General features: G+C 39.0%; 1 protein-coding gene across 1 annotated transcript; it reads right to left on the bottom strand.

Moving 5' to 3' along the window:
* Positions 1-11660: 11660 nt before the first annotated feature.
* Positions 11661-12614, bottom strand: LOC127194204 (olfactory receptor-like protein OLF3). Its single transcript, XM_051151526.1, has one exon. The coding sequence runs from the start codon at positions 12612-12614 to the stop codon at positions 11661-11663; it is 954 nt and encodes a 317-aa protein (XP_051007483.1).

Here is a 12614-nt window from a genome sequence, read left to right on the forward strand (position 1 = left end):
GCTTAAACTTTTGCTATTATGAGTCAGATAGCCTACACTTTAATAAGTAAAATATTGTTTTATATCTATCATATCTCCCCAACATTCTACAAGGTTTTATTCAGTTTAATACTATTGTCTTACAACTCTGATTGCTCAGAATGTATATTACCTGAAGATGACAGCAAGAGAAGCTCACACAAGTAGGCTAGGGGTGAACTAGTTGTTGTCTGCATGGATTTGGACTTAGATATCCTGCCTTCTTTTTAAGTCTGTCTTCTAACTTTTCGTCTGTAAGTCAATTAACTTCATGCCTCCTCTCTGCACAAATCTTCTGGGAGATGTGGGGCATACCTGAGAGTTTTCCTTAGCTCTATTCACTTTTAAGACAATAGCTTTTGGAATCCAAGATCGGCATACAGCCAAATCCAACATATGGCTAATGGCAACTTCTCAAACAGCGATGTCTTGTCGATATTGATTGGTGACATTTGCTATAAACATATACTATCTAAAACCATGTGGTCAGGCATCATTTCAATGGTGTGTTTTAATTTACTTACATTTGTGCAGTTGATTTTTCAGGCGGCCATCCTACCTATTCATCCCCATCTGCCTCCATCTCTACAGAATTTCCAAAAGAAAAAGATACTTCCAAATAAGTATAGGATTTCTGAAAATGAGATTCTCCATTTCCTTCTCACCTAATGTCTTCTCCATATCATGGATGTAATAGAAATGATGTGTCAGAGAACATGTGGACCACTGCTCATCAGGATAGAGATAAGAGGCATGACCCATAGACATTTACCCTAATGGCAGAACCACTCACCGTGCTGGGGCTAGACAGCCACCACATCACATGAAGATCTAGAGATGACTGCTTGCATCGCTGCTGACATTGTTTTCTCACCAGGTTTTACCTGAGGTTAGTTGTCCTTATTTATCTGCGGACCAATGGTCCGCATCCCTTATTTGAGTCTTTCAAGGAAGAGGCGGTCAAGACGTGGCACTGGGGAACCATTTCTCTTTGCAAGGATCACCCTCATGGTATCATGCCCTGCTAAATGCTTTGTACCTTTAAAACCATGGAAAATCATTTGAGTTCAATTAAATGGCTGTGTCATTAACTTGCATTCTCTCCCCTAAAGCAGTGGTGCATGAAGAAGAAAATCCTACTAGGTATACACCATATAAAAGGATTTCCCGGAATCTCATCCTTCATAAAAACAGTTTTGGCCAACATTAATGTCATTACAAATAAGCATAGTGATCAACCTTAGATCAATCTTTAAAACTCCAAAATCAATAATATTGATTTCAATGGTTAGCGCATCGCTTATATTATAGAGATGTTAGGGCAGATGGTGCTGCCCTAACATGCATGGGCAAAATGTCAAAAGATTTACTCCCAGGAAAAAGTGGGAGGTCATCATCATCTTTTGTGATGCTACATTGAATCTGAATCATATTGGCCTTCCTTTTTGGAATACTCTATGGTCCTATGTAATAAATTAGCCCCAAATAAAACACACAGCACATATCACATATTCTACATGTAATTTTCTCTCACACTGGCCTAAGTAAAGCAGAAACGTACCTTTGTACAGTTAATTTGTCAGTGGAAATCACTCCTCTCTTCAGAGAAATGTTCGTGTTTACGTGTGTGGCTCCATAGCTGGTTTCTGTACATGTGCTGCATTCACTGTGGGCAAGACTGTTTCCACCATCCTTACATTTGGACACAGAAAACCTCAGGGATGCTGAGGTGGTTGAAATGTCAAAAATGATTTTACACCTGAGAGCACTGTTGCCTTTTCTTATTGAGGTCTCATTATCTACTTAATCTCCAGGTGTTTTCACTTTGTTTTTCCAATAATCTGAGTCTAATTGTTGATACACAGTCTTTAAAGAGATTCAATCTTGAAATTCACGTTTATTGATCTGTTTTGTTTTAGTTACATTGTGCAAATACCAATTTTCTTTATTTCTGTTGTTCTATGTACCTAGGGTAGTCTTCACAGTGTTCTGTTCTTCTTGATTCTATAGTACTTTCCTACAGCTGACCAAAACCTGAAAAGACATTCAGGTCATCTCACATTTAAGTCCAATTTATATTTTCAGGTTTTATGACTTTGACAATCAATTTAATCTTCCTATGCTTGAATTGCTTCTTTTGAGAAAAAAGTAAAATGTAGTCCTATGTACAACGTCAGAGAAATAATCGAGACAAGGCACTTTAAAGACACTGAAATGTTATCTTTCCCAGAAATGTAATGTCTCCTGCTACACGCTCACCAATGCCTAAGTACACATTTTATTAACCTAGACTTTGTTCCGTGTCCTTAGAAAACTGATGCAGAATTTATCTATCACGTTTCCAGTTTTAATTAATGCTACCCTTTCCTCGACCTCTCTCTCCCATACTAAAGTCTTTAGTCGGCAAGTTCATAAAATGACAATGTCTCCAACCCTCAGATCTCTGGAAAGCTGAATGATTTAATTCCAATTCCTATAGTCCTGGCCTGAGAAGATCCCAATGTCCACAGTTCACATTTCCCACACAGATCAGATCACAATCTCTTCTGCCTGTCCATGGGCTTCTGTTTACATCTACCCTCTGTTGACATTTTTTATTAATGTCTCCCAATATTAGTACCTGGTGATATGGACACATCTTCAATCCAGAATTGTATTGCAAAGGATGCTCCTTGTGTTCAGAGTGATGGCCTGTGGAGATGTCCCAATTGTCCTGTGACTCTGTCCTGGGCTCTGTGACTCTAAAATTCCATGGGATTATCTTACAAAAGCTAATGGGAGGAAGTTCACAGGTGATCCCCAGTGGGTTCACACACAGTACTAACAAACTGAGACAGAGGCTACCCTGGTGACCTGGAGCCAACAGCATCCCCCAGGAGCTTCTTACATTGGAGTATTAATTGCTGTCATCACTCCCAAATCTCTGACAAAGTTCTAATATCCAAAATATATAAGGAGCTCAAGAAATTGTTGAGTATGTTTTAATCAATGTTCATAGAGAAAATTGATTCAAAATTGTCTTTTTTGTTGTTTTTTTTGTGTAGTTTATGTATTAGCATGACTGCGGCCTCATGGAATGAGTTTGGAAATGTGCCTTCTGTTTTTATTGTGTGGAATAGTTTGAGGAGTATTGGTATTAGCTCTTCTTTGAAAGTCTGATAGAATTCTGCACTGACACCATCTTGCCTTACGCTTTCTTTTGAATGGGAGAATTTTAATAACTGCTTCTATTTCTTTAGAGGTTATAGGACTAATCGGTTTGCCTGATCTTGATTTAATTTTGGAAAGTGGGCTTTATCAAGAAAATTGTCTATTTCATTTAGATTTTCCAGTTCTGTGGAGCATAGGCTTTTGAAGTAAAGCTAATAATTTTTTAATTTCTTTTTTTGTTTGTTTGTTTGTTTTGTTTTTTGAGACAGGGTTTCTCTGTGTAACCTTAGCTGTCCTGGATACTACTGATTGTTTTAAAAGAAAATTTCCTCAGTGTCTGTTATGTCTCCTTTTTCAGTTCTGACTGTATTGATTTGAATACTTTCTGCATTTTAGTTATTTTGGTTGAAGGGCTGTCTATCTTATTGATTTTTTTTCAAAGAACCAGCTCTTGGTCCCCTTGTTTATTTGTATTGTTCTCTTTAATTCTAATTTATTCATCTCAGTCTTGGTGTGATTATTTCCTGCCTTCGACTCCTCTTGGGTATGCTTGCTTCTTGTTTTTTTCTAAAGCTTTCAGGTAAGCTGTTAAGTTGCTAATATGAGAGCTCCCCAATCTCATTATGAAGACACTTAATGCTACGAACTTTCTTCTTAGGTAGCACTGCTTTCAATTTTCCCATAAGTTTGGGTATATTGTGCCTTCATTTTCATTGAATTTCAGAATGTCTTTTTTTTTTTTTCTTTATTTCTTCTCTGATGCAGTGGTCATTGAGTAGGGAGTTGTTCAGTTTCTATGAATGTGTAGGCTTTTTGTTATTTTTGTTGTCCTTGAAGTCCAGCTTTAATCCACAGTGAGCTGATAAAGTACAATGGGTTAATTCCATTTTCTTGTATCAGTTGAGGTTTGCTTTGTGACTGACTATAGTAGGTTTTGGAAAGATTCTGTGTGGTGCTGAAAAGAAGGTATATTCTTTTGTTTTGGTGTGAAATTTTCTGTAGATATTATTAGATCCATTTGATTCATGAAATCTGTTAGTTTCTTAACTTCTCTATTTAATTTCTGTCTCCGATGATCTGTTCATTGGTGGTAGTGTAGTGGGGTGCTGAAGTTTCCCACTACTAATGTGTGGGGATTGATGTGTGATTTAAGCCTTAATAATGCTCTTTATTTTTACAATGAGGGAGCCCATGTATTTAAGACATAGATGTTCAGGATTGAGATGTCCTCTTGGTATATTTTCCCCTTGTTGAGTATGAAATGTTTTTCTTTCATACTTCACCATCTCTTTTGATTGAAAATCTCTTTTATTATAAATTATGGCTACTCTAGTTTGTTTCTTGTGTCCAATTGCTTGGGAAACCTTTTTTTTAAAGCCCTTTTCTCTGTGTTAATGTCTATCTTTATTGCTGAGGTATGCTTCTTGTGTGCGGTAGAATAATGGATTCTGTTTTTGTTTCCATTCTGTTAGCCTGTGTCTTTTTCTTGGAAAATTAAGTCCATTAATGTTAAGATATATTAATAACCTATGTTCTTTGGTCCATTTTATTTTGATGTTGGTTGTGGTAGTGTTTGTATGCTTGTCTTCTTTTAGTTTTACTGTAGTTATTATTTTTACTCTTTAAAAAAAATTTATTATAACTTATTCAGATTACATCCCAATTGTTATCCCCTTACTTGTATCTTCCTGTTCCCATGCTCCCTCACTCTTTCTTTGTATTTCTCTCCCCTAGACCTCTGACAAAAGGGGACCTTCTCCTCCACCATATGACCATAGACTATCAGGTCTCATTTGGATACCCTGCTTCCCATTCTTCTGTGTGTAGCCAAGCTTTCCTACCAAAAGGAAATGATCAAATTGGAGGCACCATAGTTCATGTCAGAGGCAGTCTCTCCTCTCTACAAAACCATGGAGAATGAGCTGTCCATTAGCCAAATCTGAACAGGGGGTCTACTGCATTCATTGTCCTTTGTTGGTACAACAGTTTGTGCAGGCCCTCCTGGTTCCAGATTTGCCAGCCTTGATGGTCTACTTGATGGGCTCCTGAATTCTCTGGATCCTTCCATCTCCATATTCTTCCATACCACTCTCATCAGGAGTACAACAGCAAGTCCCAGCATCTGTCCCAATCCCCAGCTGAGTGGAGACTCTCAGAAGACATCTATGTTGGGCTAACATCCACTTATAATTGAGCATATACCATGCATGTCTTTTTGGGTCTGAGTTACCTCATTCAGGATGATCGTTTCTAGTTCCATCCATTTGCAATTTCAAGATCCCCTTGTTTTTATAGCTAAGTAATATTACATTGTGTAAATGTACTACAATTTCCTTATCCATTCACTTAAGGAAAATTTCAATATCCTTAGTAATTAGGGAAATGCAAATCATAACAACTCTGAGATTCCATCTTATACCCATCAGAATGGCTAAGATCAAAAACTAAAATGTAGTTATTTATATTCTGTTTTCATGGTTGTTATTAACCTCCTTGTGTTGGAATTTTCCTTCTACTATCTTTGGTAAGGCTGGGTTTGTAAATAGCTATTATTCAAATTTTCTTTTGTCATGGAATATCTTATTTTCTCCATCTGTGCTGATTGAAAGCTTTGCTGGGTAAAGTAATCTGGGATGACATCTCTGGTCTCTTAGGGTCTGCAAGCCATCTGCCTAGGCCTTTCTGGCTCTTAGAGTCTCTGTTGAGAAGTCAGATGTAATTCTGATAAGTCTGCCTTCATATATTACTTGGCTTTTTTTCCCTTGCAGCTATAACTATTTTCTTTTTCTGTACATTTAATGTTCTGATTATTATGTGGCAGGAGGAATTTCTTTTCTGGTCTAATCTATTTGATGTTTTATAAGCCTCTTGTATTTTAAAGACATTTCTTTCCTTAGGTTGTGGAAATTTTCTTCTATGATTTTGTTGAAAATCTTTTGTTGGAGGGTTCAAGATGGTGATGCAGAACACAAACCATGTCTGATCAGGACAGCAGTGACTGCACAGGACATAAGGACCGAACTGAGAACTACAAAGCTCCAGTGTTGGTGATTCCAGAGTGAGAGGGGTCCACACTGTGTGGGGTATGGGTGTGTCTGGCCTTTGGCCACCAAGCTAATCCACAGAAAAGTCCCTGAATCCCTGAAGGTTGGTGTGCAGTCTCTAAAGTCTAGCCTCTCATCTGCTTGTGTGACACACTCTTGCTCTGAGTATCAGACTGAAGAGTAAAAACACCAGTGTCTGAGTTTTCAAGCCTAGAGCCTACCACAGGGTCTGGAAGACAAGGGGATCCAACCTCAGGTCACCTGGCCTATCCATGGATTGCCACTGACATGAACTCTGGTGCCCCACATTTGTTTACTTCCCCTTGGTGCTAAAGTACTGGAAGGGGTAGCCGGCTACCCAGAGGAGCCCTGAGAGTCTGTGGTCATATCATGGAAGAGGAGGTCCCCTTTGTCAGAGGTCTAGGGGAGGGGAATAGTGAGGAAGAGGCAGGAAGAGCGGGAATGGGAAGATACACTGGAGGGGATAAGGATCCAGATGTAATCTTAATAAATTATAATAAATTAAAAATTTTTTAAAGAAAATATTTTCTTGTTTTTGGAGCCAGGAATCTTCTTTTTTGTTCCTATTATTCTTAGGTTTTATCTTTTCATGGTGTTCTTGATTCCATGGATGTTTTATGTCAGGAATTTTTTTAGATTTAATATTTTCTTTGACAGATATATCAATTTCTTCAATTGTATCTTCTATGCCTTAGATTCTCTCCTCCATGTCTTATACTCTGCTGGTGATTCTTACCTCTGTGGTTCTTGTTCTCTTCCCTAAGTTTTCCATCTCCAGGATTTCCTCAATTTGTGTTTTCTTTATTGATTCTATTTTCATTTTCAGGTCTTAAAGCATTTTGTTCACTTTTTTCCCACCTGTTTGTTTTCCTGTATTTCCTTAAAGGATTTATTTATTTCCTTCTTAAAGGCCTCTGTTTGTTTGATTGTATTTTCCTGTATTTCTTTGAGGGATTTATTCATTTCCTATTTGAAGGTCTCTACTACCTTTATAAGCATATATTGAAGGCCATGTTCCTATGTTTCAGCTGTGTTAAGATATACTGAGCTTGTTGTATTAGATTAGTTGGATTCCAGTAGTGACATACTGTCCTGGCTTTTGTTGATTGTATTTTTGCAATGACCTTTAGCCACCTGGTTGTTTCCGGAATTGGATAGTTTTCATGGAGATTATTAGATTCCTTGGGCATCCTGGGGTCCTTGGGTCATGAGTTGGGGATTCGATCTCCTTGAATAACCTACAACTCTTCTCTGCTGGTTGTGTCCCAGTTGGACCTATAAGGCAGAAAATCAGGATTGGGGGTTTTAATCTATGTGATCCTGAGGTCCTCCAGGTCTCCTTGAGATGGCTAGTAGAGCTGAGAACTGAAGGATGGATGTGCATGTCTCTGGAATCCAAAATCACCCTCCTGAATGGTTGCTGATGTTTTGGCGTCAGCTGCTGTGCAGCCACTTTCTTGCTTTGCATTCACTGTGCTACTGGTACTCAGATTCTGCTAGGCACCACCATCTTGGAATGGGACTCTCTATACTCCTGTTGTCCGGCTGGTCTCCATAGGGGAATGGGTTGGACTGTGGACTGGAGGGTGGTATCTGGTGTCCCTAGTATCCACGAGCTGTCTTCTGGGAGGTTAGAAGAGTCTGGTATCCAGATGATAGGGCTGTGAATCCTTGGAACTCAAACTTAGGAATTGGATTTATGTAGGTAGAAGGCACAGGGTACAGGGAGCATAGGACCATGTGTGTCTCTTGGATTCAGGTTTTAGCCATTCTGTCTAGAGTAAGATAAAATTTTAAAGAAGTTTTAATTTGCATATCCCTACAGCCAAAGACACTGAGTACTTAAAAAAACATTTCTCAGGCCAACATAAATGCAGCCAAAAGCTCAGCTAAAGAAGGAAGGCCTCATCAAGTTCCATTCCTAGAGAAGGTATTGGCAATTAATGGCTGCTGGTGAGGATGACTGAGTTTTCTTCAGGGGTGGGTCCCATATGAGGATACTCATGCTCCAGTAGACAGTCCTATTCTCATAAAGGCAGCCATGAGTGGGATCGGTGTGCTCTTTTTCTTTTCTTTTAATTAATTAATTAATAAGACACAGGGTTTCTCTGTGTAGGCCTGGCTGTCTTGGAAGTCTCCTTGTAGACCAGGCTGACTTCGAACTTACAGAGATGCCCCCTGCCTCTGCCTCCTGATTGCTGGGATTAAAAGAATGTACTACCATGCCTGGCTTTTTTAAAAAGGCTGTATGAGTTTAGCGGGGCAAAGTAATGGGGAAATGAGATTGAAATTGGAGGTGTCGGACTTGGGGGTGAGATTCATCAAAACATATTATCCATAGGTATAAAATTCTCAAAATAAATTTATTTATGAAGAATTACTCGTACAGAAATAGAAGTCCTGAAAAGGGCCAAGGAAATAAGAAAGTTAAAAACACATGAGTTTAACATATAACACATGAGTCTCTGACTCTTTTGACTGATCTTGGGATGCTTTTCCTTCTACTGGGTTGTCTCATCTGCCTTAATCTGATGGTCTGTGCCTGGTCTTATTGTCACCTGCTATGCCATGTTTGGCTAATACACCTGGGAAGGTTGCTCTTTTCTGAAAGGAAATGGAGGAGTAGATCTGGGAGTAGAGGGGAGTTGGTAGGGGTGCTCGGAAGACTGAGAGGAAGGGAAATTGCAGTCAGAATATTTGCATGAGAGAAGATTAAAAAAAATAAAAAGGAAAAAGATTAGCAAATAGAATGTGAGACAACACTAGCCTATTACAAAAGATTAGTGCTTTCTGGTGAAAGCAAATTTGGAAAGGCCTTCACATAATGACCCCAAAGAAACAGGAGAGAAAACAGATCATAGAATATTTGATAAAGATGAGATGCAAAGACTGTGTCCAAAGGACCAGTCACAACATGGAAAGTGCTTCATTTTCATATATCTTCCTCCATAGTAAGTCATATATATTTATATATATATTTGAATAGTTTTCTTCTCTCACTTCTTTCCTACACCAGTGTATAGAAAGTATGTTCATGGTATTCAATTTTTTAATTTACTACACAATTTTCATGCATAGTTTAGGACATACTATTAGAGCAATGAGGTCCATGTGGGGATTCCAGTGTAGGATAGGGAGTGTTTTTATATGAAGTATCCTCTACAGAACATTATTTGATCTTTCTAAATCCCATTTCTATTACCATAGTTTAAATCTCCCTCACACTTAAGCAGCATGGTCGAGTATCCCACTTGCTTGAAGTCGTGCTTCTATTCTTTTCTTGTACAATTTTGTCGTATTTTGTTCAAGGTATATTCATATTAAATTACAATTTTTCAAAGCTATGGGGATAAAGTGGTGCTACCTAGTTTTATGCAAATGTGACACAACCTAGAGTTATCTTAGAGGACAGAACCTCACTTGGGAAAATGCTTCCATAAGATGAGGCCACAGGCAGGTCTTCAGGGAATTTTCTTAACTAGCAATTGATGGGGCAATGGCCCTGCTCGTTGTGGGTGGGCTGAGAGATCCATGAGGATCAAGCCTGTAAACAGCACTCCTTTATGGCTTCTTCACTAGCTCTTGTCTCCTGATCCCTGCCCTGTTGGTGTTTCTGTCCTCACTGCTTTTAACGAGGAATTGTTACATGGACGTATGAACGAAGTAAACTCTTTCATCCTCAAGTTACTTTTGGTCATGGTTTTTCCTGGCAATAGTAACCTTAACTAAGACTAAAGTTGAAAGACATTTTGGCATCAAAGGCTTTGCCAGGTCTCACAATGTCTGTCCACCTACTTTACTTTCTTTATCTTTTCAATTAATCTTCCAGTATATTAGGATAGAAATGCTTACACTTTATGCCAAACTTTGAGCTACTTGTTCCATCTTTAGGTTTCTTGCCATCTGGACAGCTGGTTCTCCTGTTTCCCGTCTCAACATAAGGGACCTTTCATGGGGATACTTCTTCCGTTACCTTAAATGCACTTCCTCTCACTTTAATCTGATCGTGTGCATTACGGATGTTCATTGTCTCTCATCCACATCTGTAGGCATGTTCCTATTCCTGTGAAGACTGTACCATGTTGAGTCTGTTTCCAAGAACCACATACTGTAGCCATTCTGTGAACGTCATATAAATTAAAATCCATAGAAACTTGGCTGGCATTCACATTTTTGGAGAAGCCTATCTTCATCTCAGAATTTGAGACTATATTATCGTGAAGTTATAATTCAAACATGAAATTAGCTTCAGGTTAAATGGGTCTTAATCTGTCTATGAAGCCTTAGATGCTATAATCATGTTGGGAAATGTAAAAACTGGAAATTACTGGGTGTAAAGAAGTAATTCTGGGGGAAATATGTAGAGTTCTTCAAGGAAGTGAAAAAACTATCCATTATTGCATGCTTCTCATGTGTCATGGCCCAATCCCTTACCAAATTATTGTTTTTCTTCTATTTTGTATTATTTGGGAGGTTTTGTATTGAGGAGATCACTGAGGGCCTATTGTGAATGTAAGAGAAAATGAAAAAAAAAGATTAATATATAGACATGAAGGGAACATATTAATTAACACAGCAAACAAACTACCTTAATTGCACAAATCTCTTTGGCTGAGGAGTCAGCCCCTTCTAAAAGTAAGTGTGCCTTTGATACTTTATATTTTTATTGTATCATTGTTGTGATTATTGTGTTTCAATCGGTCAGAAGTAGAGAGCACATTTTTTTTAGAGATTGGGCAACTTCAACACATATAGATATCCCTTTTATGTGTAGTCAAACACTTCCAAGTTGTTTGAAGGCTTCCAAAAAGTGCCAGAAACAAATGTTCACTTGGACAATACCTTTATATACTTGGTATATGCCTATAGAAACCTTTGTTTGATTTTTTGGAAGATGGTTAGCTCTCCCTTTTAAAAAAAAATATGATTAATTCATACAGTGAGACACAGTTTCTGCTTATAGTTAGTCCTGCATAAGCATATTTTAATAAGCTTTGACAGCACTGCTCAGTGTCCATCCATTTATAAGCTGTGATTTTTCACAAACATTTAGTGTGCCAGTGAGTTTCTCCAAAGGTGAACATAATCTTTCTCTCAATTGGAATCACAACAACTGGCTGTGACATATATCAATATAAGTACTTCTAGCTCATGACCCCAATCAAACAAGGCAGTGAATACTTCCGATTAGCATGCTGTGGAAGTGCAGAGAGAATTAGAAGAAAGTTCTAGAAAGCATTGTATAACTCCACTGGACATCTTGCTGTGACACAGCTCAACACAAACCCTCAGCTTTAAACATGACATCACCAGTGTATGTTATGGCATCTATTTCCCAGTTGGCAGGACATTGCAGAGTTGTCGTTTATGAGTTGCATGAACACCAAGGAAAAGCTCTTTTCTTCAGTGACATTCATGCATGAATCATCAAGTTGCCAGTTTGGATGTGAACCCAGAGAATTTCCCTAACAGTTTCTGCCAAGCCCCTTTAACCTCTTTATTTCTTAGACTATAAACGATGGGATTCAGCATGGGTGTCAAAACTGCATAGAACAGAGACATCAACTTCTCCTGAAGGGCAGAGGGGCTGGAGTGGGGTTGGATATAGGTGAAAATGGCCATGCCATAGCACAGGACAACCATAGTAAGGTGGGAGGCACAGGTGTGGAAGGCCTTCCACCTTCCCTCTGTGGATTGTATCTTTAGGATGGTTGAAATGATCTGAATATAGGACAGGAGAACCAGGAAGAAAGGTGTCATAAGCAAGACAATGCTAGAAACCATGATCACAATCTCATTGGATGAAGTGTCCACACAGGCCAATCTGACCACAGCAAGAGTTTCACAGGCAATGTGATCAATATTCTTATTGGTGCACATAGGCAGCTGAAAGGTGATGGCAGTATGAACAAGAGAGTTGACAGAGCCACTGACCCAAGATGTGATGACCAGCCTTGTGCACAGCCCTGCATGCATAACGACTGAGTACCTCAGAGGGTCACACACTGCCACATAGCGGTCATAGGCCATCACTGCCAGAAGAAGGAACTCAATCCCTCCCAAGCCCAGGGAGAAAAATAACTGGAATGCACAGCTGAGAAATGGGATTGTTTTATGTGATGCAAGGAAATGAGCCAGCAGCTGGGGCACTATGCTTGTGGCATAAGATACATCCACAAGCGACAGGTTAGTGAGAAAGAAATACATGGGAGTGTGGAGTCGGCTGTCCAGCCTGATCAGAAGAATGATGAGGAAGTTCCCCAGCACTGTCACCAGGTACATCAGCAAGAACAGGACAAACAGGGAGACTTGAGTGTCCCAGTCACTGGACAGGCCAAGGAGGATGAATTCATGCACCCATGTCTGGTTGTTGTCTTCCAT

This window comes from Acomys russatus, chromosome 10 (genome assembly GCF_903995435.1).
Source record: "Acomys russatus chromosome 10, mAcoRus1.1, whole genome shotgun sequence".
Lineage (NCBI taxonomy): Eukaryota > Metazoa > Chordata > Mammalia > Rodentia > Muridae > Acomys > Acomys russatus.